Genomic DNA, 24,236 nt, shown 5'->3' with positions numbered 1-24,236 from the left:
TCCAGGAGTTTGAGGCTGCAGTGAGCTATGATCATGTCACTGCACTCCAGCCTGGGCAACAGAGTGAGACTACATCTCTAAAAATAAATAAATACATAAATGTTTTTAAATAGTCAAATTCAGCATCTTTATATTTCCAGTTACTCATACCATAGCTGGCACAAAACAGTCACTAAATAATGTTTAAAACGCTATGCACACACAGACATATTCACCAACGACTGGCTTTCTCACTTTAACCCTCTATAGTTCTTTTTAGGACCCATATGTAACAGACCTAGAACCAAACAAACTTTTTTCTTCCTTTTTTTTTTTTTTTGGAGACAGGGTCTCACTCCGCCGTCCAGGCCAGAGTGCAGTGGCCTGATCAGGGCTTGCTGCAGACTTAACTTCCCCCAGGCTCAGGTGATTCTCCCATTTCAGCCTCCTGAGTAGCCAGGAATACAGGCGCACATCATCACACCCAGCTAATTTTTTTGTATTTTTTGAGGAGATGGGATTTCACCGTGTTGCCCAGACTGGTCTCGAACTCCTGGGCTCAAGTGATCTGCCCATCTTGGCCTCGAAAAGTGCTGGGATTACAGGCATAAGCTACAGCGTACGACCCCAAACAAACACGGAATAAACATCAGAGGGTATAGTTACAAATGCAAATTCAAAAATAGCCAGGGGTACCTATAATTGCACTTTAGCTTTTCTTTCTTAATGTGGTACCCAGAAGAAAGAAACGGCGAGGATTAATACAGTCTGAATATGTGTGGCAAAGCAGAAATAAGAGCTAAACATGACAACGGTTCAAGGCATCAGGGAAACAGAGCAAAAATTACATACACGTCATTAATGAAAACGTTAGAGATGTACTGCTGGACAATAGGAATAAAGAAGGGGGATTAAGATTATCTAGTTATCCAACATCAGATTTTTTAAAAAAGAAAAAAAAGACAGTAATAGAAAACATGGGCCTGTGCAACTTGCAGTGTGCTGAGTAGGAGACAAAAACTTCAAACAAGGGTTTAAAAAGCCTTTTTACTTATTGAGAATATTGTAAGAAACTACAAATCACTTTCACTACCCTAGGGGGTTTTGATGAGGCTGCTTATGATAAGGCTGTTTAGTATTCTGTAATCACATAAATGAGATATTCATTTCAAGCATTTTTTAAATTAAAATCCCAGCACTTAATTAAACAAAACAGTTTTTGAGGTGTTTCAGTTCCGTATAATGTCAAGTTTAGGAAGATCAAAAAGAGGTAAAGAAAATGAAAATGACTAGAGAAAAAAGTTACACAGAGGTCAAGATCCATAAGCACACAAAAAAACAAATCCATACGCAAAAAGAAACACTTGGACAGATACAGGTACTTGGGCTCTGAGATGAATGTTAGTCCAAGTAAACTGCGCTTGCCAGGCTCTGTGGCTCCAATCAGCCTGTGTGTACTGGAGGGGAGTTACCACTATCTTATGAAAACATTATTAAACATTCTGCAACTGCTCCTAGCCTTAATCCTGAAATTGTTTCACTTTAAAGGATATGGCTGACAAAGCCTAGTAGAAAGGAAATTACTCTCGGGACTGCAGCCATGATGCTTGTGCTATATCACACCAAGGGCCAAAGGAAATAAAGCCAAAAATCAAATCACTCATTGGCCTGGGGTTCCCTACCCCCAATTTAGAACTTTCCTAGTAATGAAGTTCTCTGAGGAGGAAATGTTCAGCTAGACTAGAGGAACAGGAGGCTGAGAACAGAGACTTAAGAGGGAACCACCCTTAAAATCAGCAACAATGAAACCAGTCAAGGAAAACAGTTACAGAAGGTAGAATTAGACAGTGTCAAGAAAGACTGAATATCCAATGTATACTAATATAAAGATCTAGATAGCTAAAGAACAGAACAAACCTTTTAGATTTGGCCTTAGAAATCATCATCTATAGATTAAGCTTGAAATTCACACAACAATGAAATTTAGGAGTTAATATTGAAACAAGTAATATGCCAGTAGTCTGAAATATTGTTATTCACAGCTAAGGGGTCGGGGAAGACTTCGACTCTTGACTTATAACTTTAGTTTAATCTGGAAACACTTATCCTTTTTATACATGGAATTCTAAAAGCTTTATATAAGCATTTTATGGCAAATATATTGTCTTTGGATGTCAAAAGTTGTTTGGTTTTATTTGTCAAACAACTGGCAAATACATTTGCACCTGTTTTTCTGTCGACAACTTTGTAAATCATCACATAAGCCCAATTATATTTTTTTAAAAACTAATCTTTATATTAAGAAATGGGCACATTTGAAATAAAGAAGATTCTCTATCACAAATAGTGTGTTTCTTCTTGGATTTTTCAAAGGCTTATACTAATTTAAATCATTCTATAAATTCTGTATGCTTAATGCTAAAGGTAATTTTTATATCTTAAACTTCATATAAACAGCCAGATTCCTAAGCTAAGAATAAAGTCGATTTTATAAAATTTCATCTAAACATTTTCATAGCCACTCCATAATTAGAATTCTCAAGACCTCTCCTTCTAAATAGTTTCCTGACATCCTTATCTCTGTTATCTCCTCATTGCCATCCACCCAGAATTAGCTTTCTCAAACACAAAGGACATGTCACCCCCATCTTCAAAAACCACAATGCCTCTCACCTCCTAATGACAGGATATAGATTTGCAACTTCAAGAGTTTATTAACAAAACACTCTGAAAGTTCAAAATGCCTTTTACCTTAAAAATTAAAATATATGTACATTTTCCCTAACGTGCATATTTAGAAACCTTCAAATAGTTTTATATCTCTCAAATAATCTAATAAAATGGATATGCCAAGAAAAGGTATCATATTTGTCCTGGATGTCTCATTCTTGCCAGTATACAGCCGAGTACCCCAGTTTTAAATGTGCTGACATTTTGATACATACTGAATACACTAGGGAACTGTAAAGCTCTTGATAATTTGGCCCCAATCTTCTTCCTTCTTGCATTCCCCACTACTCTACATATACCTTATACTTAACTCTAAAGAAAAGTATTTACCCCCTATTCTTGCATATGCCTCCTCCCAGAAAGCCTTTTCACTTATCTCCACAAGAAGTCCTACCTATACATCAAGGTCCAGCTCAAATCCTGCCCTCCTCCACATAATACTCTCTAACAGCCTCTTCCTTTCTCCTACACTTTGCAGTCCCTTGTGGTGCTAATCACAATCCATCGCATATTGTTTGTATAAGGATGCATACAACATATCAGCTAAGAATCCAAGCTTTGGAACCAGAGAAACCCTGGTCAACCTCTAACTCTGCTACCTACTAGATGTGAGCTTGGGCAAGTTACTTAAGATCATCCAGCATGTTTCCTAATCTACTATATGAAGATAAAGACAGCAACAATAGAAACTGAGGACTACTTGTGGGGGAGGTAAGAGGAGGGGTAAGGGTTGAAAAACTATTGAGTACTATGCTCAGTACCTGGGTGACAAGATCATTGGTAACTAAAATCTCAATATCATGCAATAAACCCAGGCAATGAACCTGCATATGAATCTAAAATAAAAGTTGGAATCTAAAATGAATCTAAAATAAAAGTTAGAAGGAAAAAAAAACAGTAGCTATCTAACAGGATTAGTCTCAGAGTCAAAAACAGTGATGTATAATATAAAAAGCACTTAGCACAATGCTAACACATAGGAACAGTTTAATAAATGTGCCTATTATTACCTAGTCTGAGTCCAAAATGGTCAGACCTACATCTTATTCTTTTTTTTAATTCTTTCCCACTTCTCTTTTGTGTTATGCTGCTTGTACTTAATAATTATTTAGTTAATAAAATCTCATCAATTCAGAAGTAAATTCCTAGGTAGATCTTAACAAGGTGAAGTCCAAACTCCAGTAAATGTCAAAAAATGGCTTATTATCCATATTATTAGCAGTTAGTTTTAGTATTAGCTTAGCCAATATATACATTAACTATCATATTACATAAATGCAGACGTCCGACAATCATTGTGAAAGTGTTCACACCACAATTATCATCAATGATTAGGCCACTATCAAAAATCCTTGATATCATTACGCAAAAAGAGCCTAAATTAATCTGAAAATACTAGCATGTATCCAGCCACAAAGCAAGCCTTTGGCAAGCTAAATCATCCTGTGTCCTCCTTTTGCATAAAAGGAAGCTAAATCTTGGATCCACTTTTCTAACTGGCCCTCTGAATGCTTCCTGTGCTATGAGATTCCCAACAGAGGCCAGTTCTGCCATGTATTCTTAAGAGTACCAAGGGATGCAATGTTTCCAGACCAATTAGATTACTATCAATTCTTAAATGTTCAGAATCGACTAGATCAAATGGATATGAAGAGATTCTTTAATCCTGTAGTTAGCAACAATAATACAACTACAGCAATGACCAAAGACTGGTGAAGAAAAGCACTGGTAATGATACTAAAGGGGAAAGAGAAAGAGAATACAGTAAATGATGGCTTTAGGAAGTTCAGAAAGAGCAACGTCACAAGAGGAACAAAGGTCTCTCAGGCTATGTGAATCCACTTTGAGTCTACGGTCACAATGGAAACACTAACATGTGCAAGTTATTCGTAAAATATTACTGAAAGCAACATATATATCCCACAGGCAAACCAACTACTAATAAAAATAAATAAGGAATACAACTGATTTCATTAAAAGTTCAGTTTCACATTTTGCCAATGACAATCATGCTAATTTGAGATATTTCCATCTAAATTAATGAAAGCCCCACAACACAGATGTGTGTAACAGTACTGGGTAAAGTGGCCATTCTAAATGGTATTATATGTGGTATTATATGTTGAGCTAAGAATATATTAAATCTTAATTGAGATTTTAATACTTCCAAGAGACATGTTTTTATATATGTATATTTCTAATAACATGCCAAATCAGTGAAATGGTATTACAGTTAAGATAAAACCTTCACATAGGCACTAAAGAATGTTACTTTAATTCATTCTTTAAAAGGATAGAGGCAAATATTTTCAGTTAAAATTTGTTTCCAAAAATTCTGAAACAATTCCATAAGAAATAATGTAATGTTTCAATTATTCGGCATTTTTTTGTTTGTTTGTTTCCCTTTCATAAGCTATTTCTCAGGGACCCTATCTGGATGAGATTGGTCACTCCCTACCGGGATCAATTCACCAACTCTAAATCTGTTAGACAAAGAAGGAAAAAAAAAAAGGATTGTTTTGAGTTATTAAAGCACTGCTTTAGAATACAATCACCAAGCTCTCAGTCACCTATCCCTAACTTGCTTTAAATTTCAATCACTTTCAAAGTAAGTGCCCTAAATATATAAGCGCTGTATATGTAATTTAAAACCCTTACTATATTATGTTATGAATATTGGTTCTGTCTCATCAAAAACATTTGCACACTGAATTCTGAAAAGGTAATATTTAAAAAGGAAAAGAAAATATAAACCTATATTCATTATGACAATGGGTCTGTTTATTTGGATGATTTGTATAGTTTTGAGCAATAACAGTTTATTTGAGCAAATAAACACAGGATAATTTAAAGGCAATTTACTCTTAAAGTACACTAAATCCCTAAAGTAAAACACTTGAGAGGCAAGCTGCAGTGAAAAAGAATGTTTTATACATTTTATTAGTCAAAGGCTAACTCTTACGGAGCTTCTAAAGGTAAGTATTAAAAATGCCAATCTCGAGAAGAAAAGAGAAAAGTGATTCTGGCTGTCATTTTGCAGAGCTATTGAGAATACTCACAGCTAAATCACAACTTTAATCAGGAGACAAACAGACCAATTCTTCTCTCAGAATGCTTTCAAAAATTTTCAATTTTCAAAATTCACGTGAGGTTTAGTTCTCTTACTACTGATGCTCTACTCCATCTCTATCCATTAACGCTGCCTACAATATGATACCACACCACAGTATTTTGTAAATTCAGTCTACGGTTTTACTTCCTGAAGTGTACACTAATGCTAATAAATTAGGTTCTAGGCTTTGCATAACATTTACAAATAGAATCATAAAAGAAAGCACTAGTCATACACTCTTAAGAATGGGAAAGAGCCCTATAGAGGCCATATAGTTCAAAGAAATTTTCAATATTTTCTAACTTCATCATAGATTTTCAATTTACCTTTACCAAGATATGGGTGCTATTGACTGTATTTACATAAACTTATTAAAATAACAATTTAATTTGTATATTGTGTAGTTTTATGATTTAAACTTTAAGTGGAAACGTTTAACTTGTTAAAAATCAATATTCTGACAAAAGGAAAGTAAAAGAACATCAGAAATAATTCCAGGGTATTCTTCTAGCAAACTTATTTTAAAGCCCTATGGCACAAACTCATTTTGTGTGATACATCGGATTTTTTTTCCAATAAGAATCACCTTTTTCCCCCATGCCTTAAATAAGTATAGAGAAATTTAAGTCTTAAAAGGGATTGTAAATGGCTTATTAAAATTCCATCTGAGCAATTTTCTTGATGTGATCTACACAGTATAAAATATATTTATTAGCAGTCAATAAATACTAAATTTTCTGAATTGCTTGCCTTTTTACCAATTACTTTTTGACAGAGCATTAGCCAATTATGTATTAACCAAATTTTTCTGCTTGAGAAACCTAGGACCACTTATACCTTCTAGAAGCCTAAATATTCCTGCTCCTTCCCTTCCTGCATGAGGCATTAAATCTTCAAATTATAGTCTTATCTATCAACTTTCCTAATAATCACTATTCTTCACTATACTGTTACTTGCCACATTTTTATTTGGAGAATAAATACTATTCAAGCATAAAGCTGTCTGATCTATCTTCTCACTCAAACTGTACTATGCTCCTAATACTGATTATTCTATAATCACTTTATCCCAGTTACCCAATTGGTAGGTTTGATGTATCAAGTTCCATTTAATAGGGCTTGATATGCTTCAGGGTAAAGTTAAACATGCTGACCATTATGTTCTATACTCTACATCCTCCAAAGCTTTTAAAGTTTACCAACATCCTTCTTCTCTCTAGAATAGTAAATATCCTATCATAGAAATCAGAGAAACTGCTTGGCTTTAAAGAATACAGTTTCTGAGCACTTGTCAGAGAAGCTGTTAGTAACTTCCAGACGCCCGCAGGACTATCATTTTGGTTAAATTAATCACGGGTCATCTTCTGCCACTTTAAACTTTTTGGTCTTACAATTATTGTAGGAAATCTACAGATCTACTTTAAAAATAAGTGAAATACTAAAAAAAAAAAAAATCATTATTTTAGCTCCATTACTTTTCCCAAAGAAATCATTTCAGGGTCCTTACATAATAACTTTTACTTAAACCACAACTGATCAGTTGTACATAACACCGGAAGGCTTTAAAAAGGATACAATTCTGCACTTAACCTTACAAAACACGTTTCCAAGTTTTCAATTACGAGAACGTTCTATATATTAAAAAAAAAAGGTGCTGGTGCAGTCTATCAGAACTGTGCTGCTAGCTGCAAGCCCCGAGTATGCTGCACTTTGCAAATTTTAGGTATAATTTCTGGTTACCTGCTGAGGTTTCTGCACCCTTTGTCACCCAGTGATGCTCCCACCACCAAACACTTTCCATCACCACTTAAAACGGCCTCCTTCCACCCCGCAAAAAATGCACTGTAAACTTAGGCATTTCTGCATACTAACACGGAACCACTAATATCACTAGGTATTATGGCTCTCAAAGAATCCCCTTTAGCAGGCTCCCCTGGGACGCTGTGCTCAAGCGGGGCTTTGAACCGGTGAGACTCGCTGCCAGCTGCCTTTGCAAAAGCAGCACCAGAGGTAGACTCAATACCGCAATGCCGCTGCTGACTTTTTCTAGCAGCTTCAAAAAAAAAAAAAAAAATCAGCCCAGTCCCCTGCAGACCCTGCTGGCACTTCTGCAGCACGAAAGAGAAACCACCGCATTGCTCAGCTTGGAAGATCGGAGAGCCCGACTGAAGGGAGGGGAATCAGTGCCGTCGAGAGGCTCGGCGAGGGCGGGGTGTCGGGGTGAAAAGGAAAGACGTCCGGAGTGCAGGGGACCGCGACGAAGCAGCAGCCAGGGCTCCGCATCGCGCCCTGGCCGGGGCCGCGGAATAGCGGACGTCCGGCGGAGATGCTGACCTCTGCACGGGTTGGGGGTCCCACCGCTGCCGGCCGAGCCCCACCCGCCGCCCCCCGGCCCCTCACCTGTCATGAGCGCCGGGCTATCGCCGGCCGCCGCGGCGGGAGAGGAGGCGGCAGTTGCGGCAGAGCCAGTCGCCCGCCGCCCGCGGAGGTGCCGGGGCACAAGCTCGCATCCGTCCGCCGCTCCGGCTACCAGCAGCCCGAGCACCAGCAACGCAGCCCAGCGCCGCCGCCGCAGCAGCCAGCCCCAGGCTGGGCCAGGAGTCGAGGCGGGATGAAGGCGCCGAGGAGAAGCCGGGTGAAAGCGCAGCGGCGCCCCGGCCGCCTGCAGCTCGCCCGCTCCGCGAGGCGCCGCCACCGCCGCCGGCGACTCCTCCGGCCGCCCCCGCCGCCTCAGACACGGGCTCCCGCCGGGCGCCAGCCTGGTCCCATCGGCACCGGCGGCCTCCGGAGCTCTGATCCCGGCTGCGTTCATTGGTTCCGGTTATTTAAAAAAAAAAAAAAAAAAAGGTGGGGGGTAGAAAGGTACGGCGTCTTCAGGCGGTGCACGACACCCGCGCTGCTGCTGCTGCTGCGGCGAGACCGGGATCCGCTGCTCTGGCGCCGCCAAACACCAGCCCCAGCGCCCGCGCCGCCGCCGCCGCCGCGGCGCATCCCCCCGCCCCCTCCGGCCAGCGCTGGTCGTAGTACCACGCTCCGCCGGGACGCCTCCCTCCCCTCGCACATTCGCTCGCATACCAATCCCCCGCCTCCCTCAGGCTCTCCACGGCGCAGGCGCGGCGCTGCTGTACTGCGCGTGCGCGGCATCCCAGCCCCGCCCCGGAGGCGTTCCTGGACAGACGGTAGTACCGCGGGGCGGTTGATAACGCTTTAGCGAGCCGCGAAGCCAGGGGGCGGGGAAGAAGGGGGACGTGTACCCCTCCCTCATTCACGGTACCACCGCGAGGGGGAGTGGGGGGCTACAAGGGGGCGGAGAGAAGAGTCCAGACGTCCCACATCCTGAGGGCGAGTTTCAGCCTCGTGGAGGGCAGCGAAAGTAATTGCATGGATCAGGAAAATCTTGCAATCGGAAAACAGCAGCGTCCCCGTAATTTCAATATAGGTGGGGCTTACAAGTGGCTGGCTGTTTAGACGCGGTTAGCCTAGCTTAGCGTTTTATTTACTTGCCAAACATTTCACAAAGCGCGTGCTATGTGTGAGTGTACCAGGCATTGCTCTAACCGTTTTACACATTTACATGCTATAACTCCAAAATTATCGTTACCCCCTTTTACGAATGAGGAGACGAAGACCCAGAAATGTGACGTAAGTTGTCCCCAATATCCCACAGCTAATTCATGGGAAATGAGCGAGATTTAGCAGCCACTGAAAAGGCCTATTTAAGAGAATTTACTTTAGCCTCTGACTCTCCTAGGTACATTTACCTGAACTCATCACCTTCCCACCCCCATCCCATCGACTCTGTGCTGTATCCTGAACCGGCTGACAGAACAATGATGTAGACTTGACTTGTTTTCGCCAACCTGGAATGAAGCAAAGCTCTTGTGCACCCAAGATCTGCTCTCTGTTGTAAATCCTGTTCAGACCTGGTCTAATTGGTTTGAATAAATAAAGAACCGGAATCTCTCTCATCCAAACTAGTTGCCAGCATATTTTTAAGGCCACCTCCCTTCAAATTTAAAAGGAAGTGTTGAATGTAATGTCACTATAAATTAAAAGCCCTGGAAATTCACACGCAAGGAGGCATTCTTTCTCCCAGGGGCACAAAATTGTTTAAAATTTGCAGATAGGGTTATTAAACACGAAGATCCTTTTGCTATTGGGTTTTGTTGGTTTCATTCTGCTTATTGGTTTGTTTGCTTGCTTTCTCAAGCCAAGAAGATACTCAAATTACATTCTCCTAAAGTATTTCTTAGGTAGCCTGGCCAAGATAACCACAAATACCGTTTATTGTGGAAGGGCAGATGCACACTTTAGAAAAGAATCAAGGATGTCTTTGAGGCTAAGTCAATCTATCAACAGTTATTTCTCAGCAGACTTCTTGTGGGCATAGTGTTCAGGTGGCAATTCTTTATAGGGCAACCGGGAGATTATGTTTCCCCTGCTGAAAGGCACAGCAATGAAGTCACACCAGAGTGCTGAGTGCCCACCAGAGAAGATAATTCTGCTAGGGGACCAGAACAATATAAATAACAAGCTTGTTCCTGCTCTCCAGGAGCCATTTCATTTATTAAATGTTTACTGAGTACCTAGTATGTGCCAGGCAGGGTACCGAGTGGTGAGGGTTAGGCAAGAGAGACAATTGAAAAAGGCAATTAAGTCAGCAGTCAGAGCTATGAGATAAACAGCACAGTCCCATGACTAAGGCATCTAACAATCTTTTTAAGCAGATAAAATGTACACCCATTAAACAATTAGAGGCTAATACAAGGTAGTAATCAGTTGCTAAATGGTGTAGTGCAAACTGTTACAGTAGTAACAGTATAAAACCACGAACAAATTAACAAATCACAGGGGCCAGGATTCTTTAAACAAAGATGATTTAGTATTTTTTTCTTCTTTTAAAGATAGGGTGGGTGTTGACATTGAGAGTGTACTGGATTGGAGTTTTAAGTGTTTATTCCTCTCACTACTGGAACCGGAAAGGAACTAGGGATCCGGCAAGCACTAAAAAGACCCAAGGCCAGGCAGGCCAGGGGCCAGGAATAAACCCTCCACCGCAGATCATCTTTGCCACAGGTATAGAACTTTCCAGCTGTTAAATGAATAGCCAAAATGCACCTTGCTGAACAGAGAGAGGTACGTGTCACTGTGCATCACAGCATAAACCTAAGAACAGAAAGGAGAAAATCCATTCCTTGGCAAGAAAAGCCCAACCCTAGAATTATATATGCTTCTATTTGCAAGCCAAACATAAACACAAGACTCCAAATGAGGCAATCGCTTACCTTTCTCCCCAGGTTTCCTTTCCCACCTCCACGCTTTTGTTTTCCCTTTCCTTTCCCTTGTTCTCACCACCCCAAAGCTTTCTCTCCTTCCCTGTCGCCAAATCCCATTCAAAATCTACCCTGAGGCCCTTTTCCTTGGCACTTACCCGACTCCTACAGCCAGCCTATACCTCTCAATGTCCAAACCTCATGATATGCCTTTTTTTTTTTTTCAGAACGTCTTCACTGTCCCATTTTCACCAAATCATGACTTCAAACACCTGATGGGCAGCATTGAGCTCTAGAATCAGGCAAACCTGAAAGAAATAGCAATTCCACCACTTTTCAGCTGTGTTACGTGCAGACAGGTTAATCTGTCCTCAGTTTCCCCACTTTTAAATTGGGGATCCAACCATGCCCGCCCCACAAGGTTGTTAGCGGCGGCGGGAGAATAAACAGGGAAAGCCCTTGCGCGGAGCCCGGCACACAGGTGCGTTGCCATCCCTTGGGGAGAACTGGCTCTGGGCGTGCATTCTAAGCGTGTTCTTGGCTTAGGATAAACGCATCGCACTTTGTCTGCCCATGTTGTTTCATTGCATTTTCTTGCAAATCCCAAACTACTGGGCGCGCCTGCATAGACGCACAGCAGGATCCGTGCACCGGCTCCTCCCCATCCCAGAGGCAAGCCTGCCCTTCCCAAATGTCGGGCTCCCTATCTCCCTCTTCTCCCCTCGCTCCCGCACAGCCCACAGCGCGCCGCCAGCTCGGACTCGGAGAACCGGTTCCCAACCGGCGGGCGCGGCAGGGCGCCTGCGCCACCGCAGCCCCGCGCATGCCCGCTGCCTCCTGCCGGCTTCCCCCAGGTGCGCGAGTTCTCAAGCTGCTGGGTTCCGGGACGCCGCGCGCCGCTGCCCGCCCGGCTTCCGGCTCCCACTCTGTGGGCGGGGCGCCCGGCCGCCGCGGGATGGCGTCACCGCGTGGGCGGGCGCGGCGGGCTGTCAGTGGGTAGGGTGGTGGACGTGGGGCGGTAGTAGGGGTGGAGGTATAGAAGTGGGGAATTCCGGCGCCTCGCCCTCCCCACTGATCTTCTCCTTCCCGTCTTTGACTTCCCTGCGTGGCCCTGGAATGTCGGGACAGACCCAGCAGGGTGGTCCAGCCTGGTTCGCTTGCTCTTGATGGTGAAGCCCCTCGGAGAGCTGCCTTTGGTGGAAACGCTGTTAGGTATCGAGTTTTCCCGCTGACTCTCGACAGACACTAACAAGGGACTCGAAGTGCTGAGAACTTTGGAAACACCTCTAAAGTGTTATAGACAATGTGATGGCTCCATTCGATCAATGAAGCCCTAGCATAAAAATGGGGTCCTCAGATTGTTTAATAAAGCACTAGGAATAAAAGTGACACAGTGGAAGTAACTCATTAGCAAGACCCTTGCTCCCTAAACCCAATAAAACATGAGATAGTCCTCAAGTGGTGTAGTGAAGGTGGAAAATTTTATTGCTGCTTTCTCTGGGAGCAGAGGAAGGAAGTCTTTTTAAGTGTCTTGCATCCAGGATGGGAGTTAAAAACTCTAGATTTAACTAACATAGTTTTTTAAAAGCCACTCAACAGAAGCAAGTTAACTTTGCCCGCTAAAGCCCGGTGCAGTCAGAGGGCGTGTGGGGTGAGTCGTTTATATTATTAAATAGGATGTGTTTGCTCTATACTGCTTAATTTGAGGTGTTACATGAATATTATTGATCACATGATAACTGACAGATGCTGAAGCAGTAGGAATGTTGACATTTTCCACAAAAAGAGGACTAGAATTGTGATGGAGCTAAAGATCATAACAATTGAAAATGGTGAGAAAATGATGGCTATTATCAAAAAGACAAATAAGTGTTGATGAGGATGTGGAGAAAAGGAAACCCTGGTATACTGTTAGTGGAAATGTAAATTAGTGTACCCATTTTGGAAAGTAGTATGGAGGTTCCTAAAAAAACTAGGAATAGAATTATCATATGATCCAGCAATCCCACCTCTGAGTATATATCCAAAGGAATGGAAATCAGTATGTCAATGAGATATCTGCACTCCCATGTTCATTTCAGCATTATTTACAATAGCCAAGATATGGAAGCAAACTAAATGTCCATCAACAGATGAATGGATAAGGAAAATAGGGTATATATACACACAGTGGAATACTATAGAGCCTTAAAAAAGAAGGAAATTCTTCATTCACTGCAACATGGATGGAACTGGAGGACATTAGGCTAAGTGAAATAAGCCAGGCGTAGAAAAACAAACATTGTATGACCCCACATATGTGGAACCTAAAAAAAAGTTCATCTCATAGAAACAGTATAAAGGTGATTACCAGAGGCTGGTAAGTGTGAATGGGGGGAGGGATGGGGAAAGGGAAGATGCTGACCAAAGGGTACAAGGTTACTGTTAGACTGGAGGAATATGTTTGAGTGATCTATTGTACTTCACAATAACCACAGTTAATGTCTATTTCAAAATTGCTAAAAAGATAGATTTTTAACATTCTCACTACAAAAAAAGGTTAAGTCAGTGAGATAATAGATATGTTAGCTCAGTTGAATTGTTCTGCAATGTACATATAGCTCAAAACATTGTACCCCATAAATATACACAATTAATATTTGTCAATTAAAAATTAATTTTAAAAACGTTCATAATGTCTGTGAGTTATGAGGCAGGAAGCTGCCAAGGGGTTCCCTACAGCACTTGAAGAGATTATCTAAAAAGGAATTACCTACTTTCAATCTTAAAGTATACAAAACACCTACTTTAGAAAAAGATGCCACAGAAACATATATCAGCAAGGAGAAGAAAAGTGGGCCGTTTAAAAGCTTCAAAGGGCTGCCCACCTCCCTCTTCTTTTGTGGAAAATCCATCCAGGGACTGGAAATTTCAACTCCTTAAGTTTGAATGTATAAAAAAAATGGCCATAAGTACACCCATCTGAAACGAAAACCCTTCGTAAGGTGAGGAACTCCGGTATTTTAGTTCCAGTAAAACCATGTCCTTATGCTAATACCTAGATAGAGGGTTGTTGTAAAGTAAAAATGATTGTAAAGGTGCCTGGTGCATAGTTAGCTATTATTATTTAAACCCTTAAGGTATGAAAAACAAGAGCTCGTTTTGAGTTGAATTGTGCAAAAAAAGGAAAGTAGAAAAAAAGAATACACGAACAATCTACAAGAGCACATACAACAAAGGTACGTACACAGAAATCTTTACAGGGCCATATGCCTAAAGTGACAGTCAAAAGTTCTCTAGAAAATAGGACCCGATGCAAAGGCCCATATAACAGTTCCTTAGAGAGTAGGATTTCCTTCAACAATTCCTTCAACCCCAGTGAAGCAAAAGTGAGGGGAAGGGAGACATGAGCCACGCACAGAAGGAGGCAGAAAAATATCCAGGCGATGCACCACTGAGCTGGCTGCTCAGTCTCTCACGATGCCTCCATAGTGGAGACCACTCTGTTTTGGAACAGTGCGAGAAGAAGGGAGAGAAATGGAACTTTTGGCTCCCATCAGTCAAAGGTTTCTGCAGGAGATGCAAACTCCCCCGCACTTTTCAGTCATGCCACCTGCCGCTCCAGGCAGCTGCCAGAGAAGCCAGATCCCTGAACAGCAGTGGCATTATCCATGCATGAGCTGAGCCAGCAAGTGAATGGGTGCCAGGAGCACTCCCCACTGTCCACCTGCAGCCTGCAGTTTCCCAGGAGCGTCTACCACCTCTGTAACAAAAGGGAAGCCCCAGGGGAAAAAAAAAAAAAGGCTGGAGATTCAAGGCATTAACCAGGCATTATTAAAGTTGTGCCCTAAAGCAGCATGAGAGACCTGGAGCAAGGGGAACATCACATCTTGGCCCCTACCACCAAGGCAGCCACAGAGCTCAACAAGTCACGCTCCAAGGAAGATTGAAACATCCCTTCTGCAACATGTAAGGATGCTGTTATGGTGTAAAGTTCCTGGATAGTAATAGTAGCATTCAACATAAAACTATTACCAAGTAAATCCAGGGAGGCACATAAGCTGGGTTCAACTTTATGATAATGGCAAAGACATAGGAGAGCCAAGGCATTGTGAACTAAGAGAAGCCTTTTGTGTTCATACATCAAATATTGAATGCATTTTAGGGTCAGGTACTATATTAGGTGCTAAGATCAAAAATTAGTAAGATAATTTCTAGTCCAGAATCCAAGGAGCTCACAGCCATACAATAGCACCAAAAAGATATGTATTTCTTTTATTTATTTATGCTTTGTTAATTGTTTAAAAATATCTGTCACCATGAAATGCTGGTTCCACAGTCTCTGGTATAGTTAAATCATTTTAAGGAAATAGTTTATTTCAAGATGTTCTTGCCTCAAAATTTAATGTCAAGTGAAGAAATGATCTCATATTTCACATCATGTAGCTGCCAGGAGCTGGTAAAATCAGGCGTTTGTCTTGATGTGTTTATATTTACACAAAGGTGTTTCAGGATGTGTTTGCAATGAGGAAGAAGAATAATTAAAAGAGAGTTTGAGGACAAGCCTTCTGACATGGAAACGAAGGAAAACAGAAAGTCTGGAAATGTGGATGTTTGAATTACGGATGAGCACATTCCCAGAGCATTATTGTAAATATGAAAGAAAGAAGATCAGATTTTAAAAGTTGTTTCTTGGCCAGGCGCGGTGGCTCACGCCTGTAATTCCAGCACTTTGGGAGGCCGAGCTGGACAGATCATGAGGTCAGGAGTTTGAGACCAGCCTGACCAACATGGTGAAACTCCATCTCTACTAAAATACAAAAATTAGCCAGGCATGGTGGTGCACACCTGTAATACCAGCTACTGAGGAGGCTGAGCCAGGAGAATGGCTTGAACCTGGGAGGCAGAGATTGCAGTGAGCCGAGATCGCACCACTGCACTCCAGCCTGGGCGACAGAGTGAGACTCTGTCTCAAAAAAAAAAAAAAAAAAAAAAAAGTTGTTTCTCTAACTGGGACAAAGTAGTGCTATTTAGCCAAATTTATTGGCTAAATAAATTTGAAATTTATTTAGAATTTCAATAAGAAATTCTAATAATAATAAGAAAAGAAAAATGTCTGCTTTGATGGAATTTTGTATTCTAATTGGGAAGCTGAAAATATGGGAGATGAAAAAGTAAAATATGTTGTATATTAGATAAGTGCTAAGTGGGTGGGGAGCCGGAAGGGGGGAGATAACTTTTGACCTGAACAAAATGAGAGAATTGTACAGATGTCTGGGGAGAGAGGATTTCAGCCCACAGAAAAGTTTTGGGGAAAGGATGTGTGTGGTTTGTTCAGAAATACCAGTGAGATCGATCTAGCTAGAGCATCTGAGAGAGAAAATAGTGGATAATGAAAGAAAAGTGATAGGGGCCAGAACATGCAGGGCTCTTACAGCTTTTTCCTCTGAATGAGTTTGGAAACACTGAAAGGTTTTGAGTAGAATCATGGCATCTGACATATGTGTTTACAGGATCGCTCTGGGTGCTTCATGGTAGGAGCGGGGATGCCATTGCAGAGGCTGCTACACAGTCCAGACAAGAGATGATGTAGTTTAGGCCAGAATAGTGGCAGAAGTGATGGTTAAAAGTGGTGGAATTCAGCCGGGTGCAGTGGCTCACGCCTGTAATCCCAGCACTTTGGGAGGCCGAAGCAGGTGGATCATGAGGTCAGGAGATCGAGACCATCCTGGCTAACACGGTGAAACCCCGTCTCTACTAAAAATACAAAAAATTAGCTGGGCATGGTGGCAGGCGCCTGTAGTCCCAGCTATCGGGAGGCTGAGGCAGGAGAATCATTTGAACCTGGGAGGCGGAGGTTGCAGTAAGCCAAGATCGTACCATTGCACTCCAGCCTGGGCGACAGAGTGATACTCCATCTCAAACAAAAAATAAAAATAAAAAAAGAACTCGTACTTCTCACAGCAAGGTACACATTTATAGACATCACTACTCATAGAAATACTGTAGTACAAAATAAATATTTAAATAGAAAATAAGGTTTAGTTTAATGGCCAAAAAGTAAGTTTATGAAGCGGAATTCAGTAGCTTGAGTTTACATCCTTTGCACCCTCCACCTGAAGTTTGAGGTATTAAGGAGATCATTTCACAGTAATAGAAAAAGTCTTTGGAACCGTTCAACCCTGGAATCAGTCCACTCTCTTTGCTATTAAGAAAGGAATTACATGTCTGTATTAGTTTGCTAGGGTTGTGTATTAGAGTTCTCCACAGAGATAGAACCAATAGGATGGATGGATGGATAGATAGATAGATAGATAGATAGATAGATAGATAGATAGATAAAGAGGGTATTTATTAGGGGAATTGGCTCATGCCATTATGGAGGCTGCAAAATCCCATGACAGGCCCTCTGCAATCTGAAGACCCAGGAAAGCTGATAGTGTGGCTCAGTCCACATCTGAAAGCCTCAGAACGAGAGAAGTCAATGGCGTAACTCAATCTGAAGCCAAAGGCCTGCGAACTTGAGGGATTGGGGGGTGCTAGTGCCAGTCCCAGAGTCTAAAGGCTGGGAAACCTGAAGTTGTGATGTCCAAGGGCAGCAGAAGAAGGGTGTCCCAGCTCTAGAAGAGAAAGAAACAGAATTTGCCCTTTCCTTCCCTTTTTGTTTCATCCAGGCCCCTAAGCAATTGGATGGTGCCTGCTCACATTGAGGGTGGATCTTTCCCACTCAGTCCACCAACTCACATACCAGTCTCCTCCAGAAACACCCTCACAGACAAGCCCAGAAACAATGCCTTACCAGCTATCTAGGTGTCCCTTAGTTCAATCAAGCCAACACCTAAAATTAACCATCACAGGCTGCATAAAAGTACCACAGACTGGGCGGCTTAACCAACAGAAATTTTTTGTCTCACAGTTCTGCAGCTACAACTCCAAATCCAGATGTCAGCAGAATTGGTTCCTTCTGAGGACCGTGAGCAAGGGATCTGTCCAGGCCTCTCTCCTGGGCTTGTAGATGAACATCTCCTTACATCATCTTCCTGCATGTCTGTCTCTAAATTTCCCCTTTTTCTTTTTCTTTCTTTCTTCTTTTTTTTTTTTTTTTTTTTTTTTTTTTTGAGACAGGGTCTCGCTCAAGCTGCAGTGCAGTGGCACGATCATGGCTCACTGCAGCCTCAACCCCTCTTGGTTCAGGCAGTCCTCCCACCTCAGCCTCCCAAGTAGCCAGGACTACAGGCATGTGCCACCAAGCCTGGCTAATTTTTCTATTTTTTGTGGAGATGAGGTTTCACCATGTTGCCCAGGCTGTCTGGAGCTCCTGGGCTCAAGCGATCCACCTGCCTCAGCCTCCCAAAGTGCTGGGATTATAGGTGTGAGTCACCGCGCCAGGCCCAAATTTCCCCATTTTATTAATATAAGGACACTAGCCATACTGAATTAGGACCCACCCTAATGGCCTCATTTTAAGTTGATTACCTCTGTAAATAAACTATCTCCAAATATAGTCACACTCTGGGGTACGGGGAATTGGGACTTCAACATATGAATTTGGGAGGGGGCACAATACAACCCACAAAATGCCTAAGTAAAGCAATAAACCTAAATCTCAAGACTGTCTTGAGGTTTAAATGAGATACTTACAGTATCTGATCCTGTACCTGGCATATAGCAGCCAATCAAATGGTAGAGTGGCAGAGAATATGATTTAACCACCAATAGTAATCTAAGTACAATCCCTAAAAAAACTTTCTACATAAGTTGGCTATAAAAAATAATGAAAATGTTACTTTCTCTTAGAGCCAACCAAATGTTGCAGGTGTGAGTATGTTTGGGTGACCCTAAAACCTGAGAAATGGATTTAGGATTTAAAGTTGGCATAATATGGATTTAGTGGTTCACCCAACAACAAGAGGATCTTCATTTATCTGTGTGGTAATTTGAAATGAAAGCTCTTTCATTTGCAAAGGGCATTAATCTTTCATCATATATGTATCAAGTGACTACTAATGCCAGTCACTTGCTGGGCATCTGAGGTTAAAGAGACAGATCACCTACTCCCAAGATATGTTCCATCTAATGATGGAGACAGATTAACAAGTATTTACAGTAAAAATGTGATAATCAGGATAAAAATAGAATGCTACATAACCACAGTCCAACTGGGGCACTAGGGAAGATTTCTTAGAGGAAATAACAGTTGAGATGACTTTGAAGGTCAAGAAGGTATTACCAAATTAAAGGCTAACCAGAAAAAGAGGAAGGAAAGACATCCTAATCAGAAGTAATATCTGAACCTTTTAAAATATATAAAGTGAAACTTTCTTACAGAAGAGTAAATATGCAGTCTTTGAAGAACAGCCATATTGTGTTCAACACTTTCATGTGAAAAATTAGATAATAGATCTTTCTTGGCATTATGAGGCCCGTGTGTGTGTGTGTGTGTGTGTGTGTGTGTGTGTGTGTGTGTATATCATTTATTTTGACACAAAGTCTTGCTCTGTCATCCAGGCTGGAGTGCAGTGGCACAGTCTCGGCTCACTGCAGCCTCAACCTCCTGGGCTCAAGTAATCCTCCCACCTCCTCAGCCTCCTGAGTAGCCAGGACTACAGGCATGCAACATGATGGCCCAGCTAATTTTTGTTTATTTTTTGTGGAGACAGGGTCTCAAACTCCGGGACCCAAGCAATCTACCTACCTCAGCCTCCCAAAGTGCTGGTATTACAGGTGTGAGACACCACACACAGCCACTGTTTGTGTATTTTAATACTGAACCACTTGGAAAGCACCTAGTACACCATATTATCTGAAAGATGTAAGCCTAAAAGCCTATTTCTATATAATAAGCAATGTGGTTAGACAGATGAAAGAAAGCTACATTAATGTGTACAAACAGGAGAAGAAATGGGTGGGACAGGATCTTTGGAGAAGCTAGCAGCTTACTGTTATAAAGTGGTAGAAAGAAGTAACAACAGCAAAAGAGCTTCTGAGAATTTGATAAATGGCATTTATTTTTTGGCTGCCAGGGAGCTCAAAGCTAACTTTGCTGTAAAATTTTAATAACCATGTAGAAACTTAAACCTATGTAACAGTTTACTCTTTTGTCTCAGTGTTCATTCCTGTTCTATGAAAATGGTGGTTCTACAGATACAAGTGAAGAATAAAAAAGAAGAATCTATTGAATTTGGGTTATGTTTAGTTGCACATGTCCTTAGTACATGCAGGAGCAAAAGTGCAGTAAGCATTTAAATGTAATATGGAGAGACAGAGATTTAGTGTAAGAAATTGGCTACATGATTATGAAAGCTAAAACCCATAGTCTGTAGTTGACAAGCTGGAGACCCAGGAGAGTCAGTCGTATGGCTTAGTCTGAGGGCAGAAAACTGAAGTCTCTGCTCAAGCGCAATGCAGAGAGGGAGTGAATCTTCTTTTCCTCACCTTTTCATTCTATTCAGACCCTGGACAGATTGGGTGATGCCCAGCCATATTTGGGAGAGCAGTCTTTACTCAGTCTACCAATTCCAATGCTAACGTTTAACCAAATATATGGGCACCTTGTGGCCCCGTCATATTAAAATTAACCACCATATCACAGTATCTTAATGACTACCAAATCCGTTACTGCAGCTGAGAGCTGGACTCATACTGATAGTGGATAGTGATAGTTCCACTTGGATGCATAATTAGCATCTCAAATTCACATGCTCAAAAACCATGCTCCTGATATTTTCCCCCAAACCTACTTCTCCTGATAGTCCCCATCTTAGTCAATGACTGCTCTGTCCTTCTTCACGTTTACCAAATCCTGTTGACCCTATCAATGAAATAGAAAAGTCATCTGATCTTTTCTTACCACCTTACAGGTACCACTCTGGTACAAGCAAACATCAACTCTTGCCTGGGCTATTGCGATTTTCTCTTAAATGCTTTCCCTGTTTTGCCTGTGCCCTCCAGTGTCTATTTCTGATGCATCTGCAAGAGGTCATGTTCTCTCTTTAAGACCCTTAAACAGCTTGGAGTAAAAGCAATAATGATCAACAGGCCCCTGCATGATCTGGCCCCAGTTACCTTTCTGACCTCATTTCCTATTGCTCTCCTTCCCATTCAGTCTGCTGGAGCCATTCAGTCTCATCACCGGTCCTAGAACAAACTAGGCACAACCTTTCCTCAGGGACTTTGCATTTGCTTTTCCTTCTGCCTAGAACGTTCTTTGAACAGATACTCACAATAGTTACTTTCTAATCTTTCTCCTTCAGCTCTTTGCACAGATGTCCCTTCTCAGTGGAGCCTTGTCTGACAACTCACTTTAAAATTGTAACCCTCACATCCACCCACAGATGCTTCTTAACTTCCATGCCTGCATTGGCCTTCTCCATAGCCCTTATCACTACCTAAAATATTATAGATTGCTTGAGCTTATAATATTGTCCGTCTCTCCCATGAGAATGTGAGTTCCATCAAGGTAGGCATTTTATCCCCTGAGGCTAGAAGAGTGTGTGGTAGCATAGGCATTCAGTTACTATTTGGTGGATATTAAACAAATCAATGACTGAACACATAGATTCAAAACCCAAGTAGGAGTTTCTGCCAAAAAAGGGGGTGTCATTCACATATGGGTGTATGGGTGGAAGCTGGAATTGTGATCAAGTGGCAGGTTACTGAGTAGAGAGAATGTACAAAAAGAAGATTAAAGGGTTGAAATCCATCTTAGGAGCAGGCAGAGAAAGTTAGAATGAAGGAGCCTGAAAATCAGTAACAAGAGTGTAGAAGGAGAACCAGGAGAGAGTGAGCAAAAAGAAGGTAGACATACTCTCAATAAGAGTGGTTGGCAGTGTCCAGTGTAGCAGAAAGGTTAAGACTAGCACTAAAAAGTATCCGTAGATATTGCTTAGTTTTTAAGAAAATAAATAAATAAATGGAGATCATCTTACACCATATATCCAACTCCAGATGGGTAAAGTGTTGAATGCAAAAATTTGATAAAGAAATATAATCTTGATGGGAAATAATCTTCTAAGCTTAAAATAAGTTATATAATTTACAAACTGATAAATTTGACTCCGTTAAAATGAAAAACATTCTCCATATCAAAAAGAAGCTCAAAATGAAAATGCTAAAATAAACTGTAAAAATATGTGCAATCCATTTGACAATGGGAGAATTTTTTATATTTGAAAAAGCTCTTACAATAAGAAAAATCTTAAGATTCTGATGCCTAAAAAGGTAAAAATGTAAACAAACATTCCACAAAAGTATAAATATAAGTAGTTGAAAAATGATCTACTTGACTAATGAAGTGCCAATTAAGACAATAAGATTTTTTTCTCCTATTAACAAGGTTTAAAAATATAATTATGGCATATGAACTGAAACAGAATTACTTATATTCTATCAGTAAAACTGAATGTGTACAATCCATTTTACACAGCCATTAAAAAATATAAGATATTCACAATAGCCAAAAGGTAGAAACCACTCAAATGTCCATCAACAGTTAAATGGATAAATGAAATGTGGTGTAGATTTAGATATATACACGATGGCATATTATTCAGTCTTAAAAAGGAATAAAATTCTGATACATGCTGCAACATGTATGAACCTTGAGAACATTATGTTAAGTGAAAAAAGCCAAACACAAAAGGATAAATATTATATGATTCCACTTATAGGAGTGATATGGTTTGGCTGTGTCCCCACCTAAATCTCATCTTAAATTGTACCTCCCATAATTCCCACATGTTATGGGAGAGACTTGGTGGGAGATAATTGAATCATGGGGGCAGTTTCCCCCATACTGTTCCCATGGTAGTAAATAAGTCTCATAAGATCTGACGGTTTTATAAGGAGAAGTCCTTTTCACTTGGTCCTCATTCTCCTCTTGCCTGCCACCATATAAGATGTGCCTTTGCTGCTCCTTCACCTTCTGCCACGATTGTGAGGCTTCCCCAGCCATGGGGAACTGTGAGTCCATTAAACCTCTTTTTCTTTATAAATTACCCAGTCTCAGGTATGTCTTTATTAGCAGCATGAGAAAAGACTAATACAATGAGATACCTAGAATAGTCAAATTTCTAGAGAAAGAAAGTAGAGTAGTGGTTGCCAAGGTCAGGGGAGGAGGGAATGGGAAGTTACTGTTAGCAGAAGTTCAGTTTGGGATGATGAAAAAGTTCTGGAGATGGATAATAGTGATAGTTGCCCAACATTGTGAATGTATCTAATGCCACTAAATTGTACACTTAAAAATAGTTTAAATTGTCAATATTATATTATTTATTTTATATTTTGCCACAATAAGGAAAGTCTTGAAAAAACATAGAAGTTTACAATAACCCAGTAATTACACTTTTTGAAATGACTCTTGTAGAAATAGACCAAAATTTAAGTAAAGATGTTTATCAGAAAGTTATTTATAATTGCAAAACAACTCTCAGAAGCAATATAATGGTAAAATAAATGATGGCACATTCCCACTAACCTGGCAGCCCCAGGACATCAGGGACCTTGGCTGTTCTTGTTCTCCATCTCATCTCCACCACCTTCCTGTACTTGACACATAGAAGATAATTGTTGATTTCATTAATATGGTGAAACGCTATGTGTGAGAATATTTATACAGGATTTTAATGATAGGAAAATGGTCTGTTATAATAAGTGAAAAAAACAGGATAAGACTTGTATATATAATTTAATTTCAACTATACAAAACAGAGGTTCTTGGTATGTGAAATAATGAATTCCCTCATTGTTTCAGCCAATCTGAACTGTGGTTTATAACACCTGAAAACATCCCAAGGGATCCTTCCACCCACACAAGAACTTTACTCATAAAGAGTTCCTGATGCTTTCTCGTAGGTTATTATGGAGAAAAGTGGAAAGTAGAAAAAAACAGTGGTACCATTAATAAAAGTTACCTGACAGCAAAGGAAAAAACAGGAAAATATTTAAATAAAACACAGAAAAAGCAACTGTATCCCCATAAAACGCAGCTGGCTGCAGCCATTTAGCATAGGATCGCAGTTTTACAGACTTGAATAACTTCTTCAGCTATTCTTACAATAATGGATATTTGTAATAATGATCCTGAGTCACTAATACAAATATCCAGTTTGTGCAATATATTTTGTTTGAGAAGACGGAGCATTCTATAACACAGTTTAGAAGGA

General features: G+C 40.9%; 1 protein-coding gene across 9 annotated transcripts in view; it reads right to left on the bottom strand.

The window, feature by feature from the left end:
- STIM2 (stromal interaction molecule 2) overlaps positions 1-23,704 on the bottom strand; it is a 174,974-nt gene extending 151,270 nt beyond the window's left edge. For 5 of the 9 annotated variants that reach the window (XM_001166846.7, XM_001166908.7, XM_009447458.5 and 2 more), the window contains exon 1: positions 8,222-8,768. In XM_001166846.7, coding sequence (XP_001166846.3) covers positions 8,222-8,633 — 412 coding nt within the window. In that variant the 5' untranslated portion in view covers positions 8,634-8,768. Of the gene's footprint in view, positions 1-7,561; positions 8,181-8,221; positions 8,769-11,252; positions 11,861-23,548 lie in introns of those variants that run through there. The other 4 variants (XM_016951428.4, XM_054682822.2, XM_063809450.1 and 1 more) reach the window with 4 other exon arrangements.
- Positions 23,705-24,236: the final 532 nt, after the last annotated feature.

This window comes from Pan troglodytes, chromosome 3 (genome assembly GCF_028858775.2).
Source record: "Pan troglodytes isolate AG18354 chromosome 3, NHGRI_mPanTro3-v2.0_pri, whole genome shotgun sequence".
Taxonomy (NCBI): domain Eukaryota; kingdom Metazoa; phylum Chordata; class Mammalia; order Primates; family Hominidae; genus Pan; species Pan troglodytes.
The sequence above is the reverse complement of the archived record's forward strand: the minus strand, read 5'-3'. Positions and strand labels throughout refer to the sequence as shown.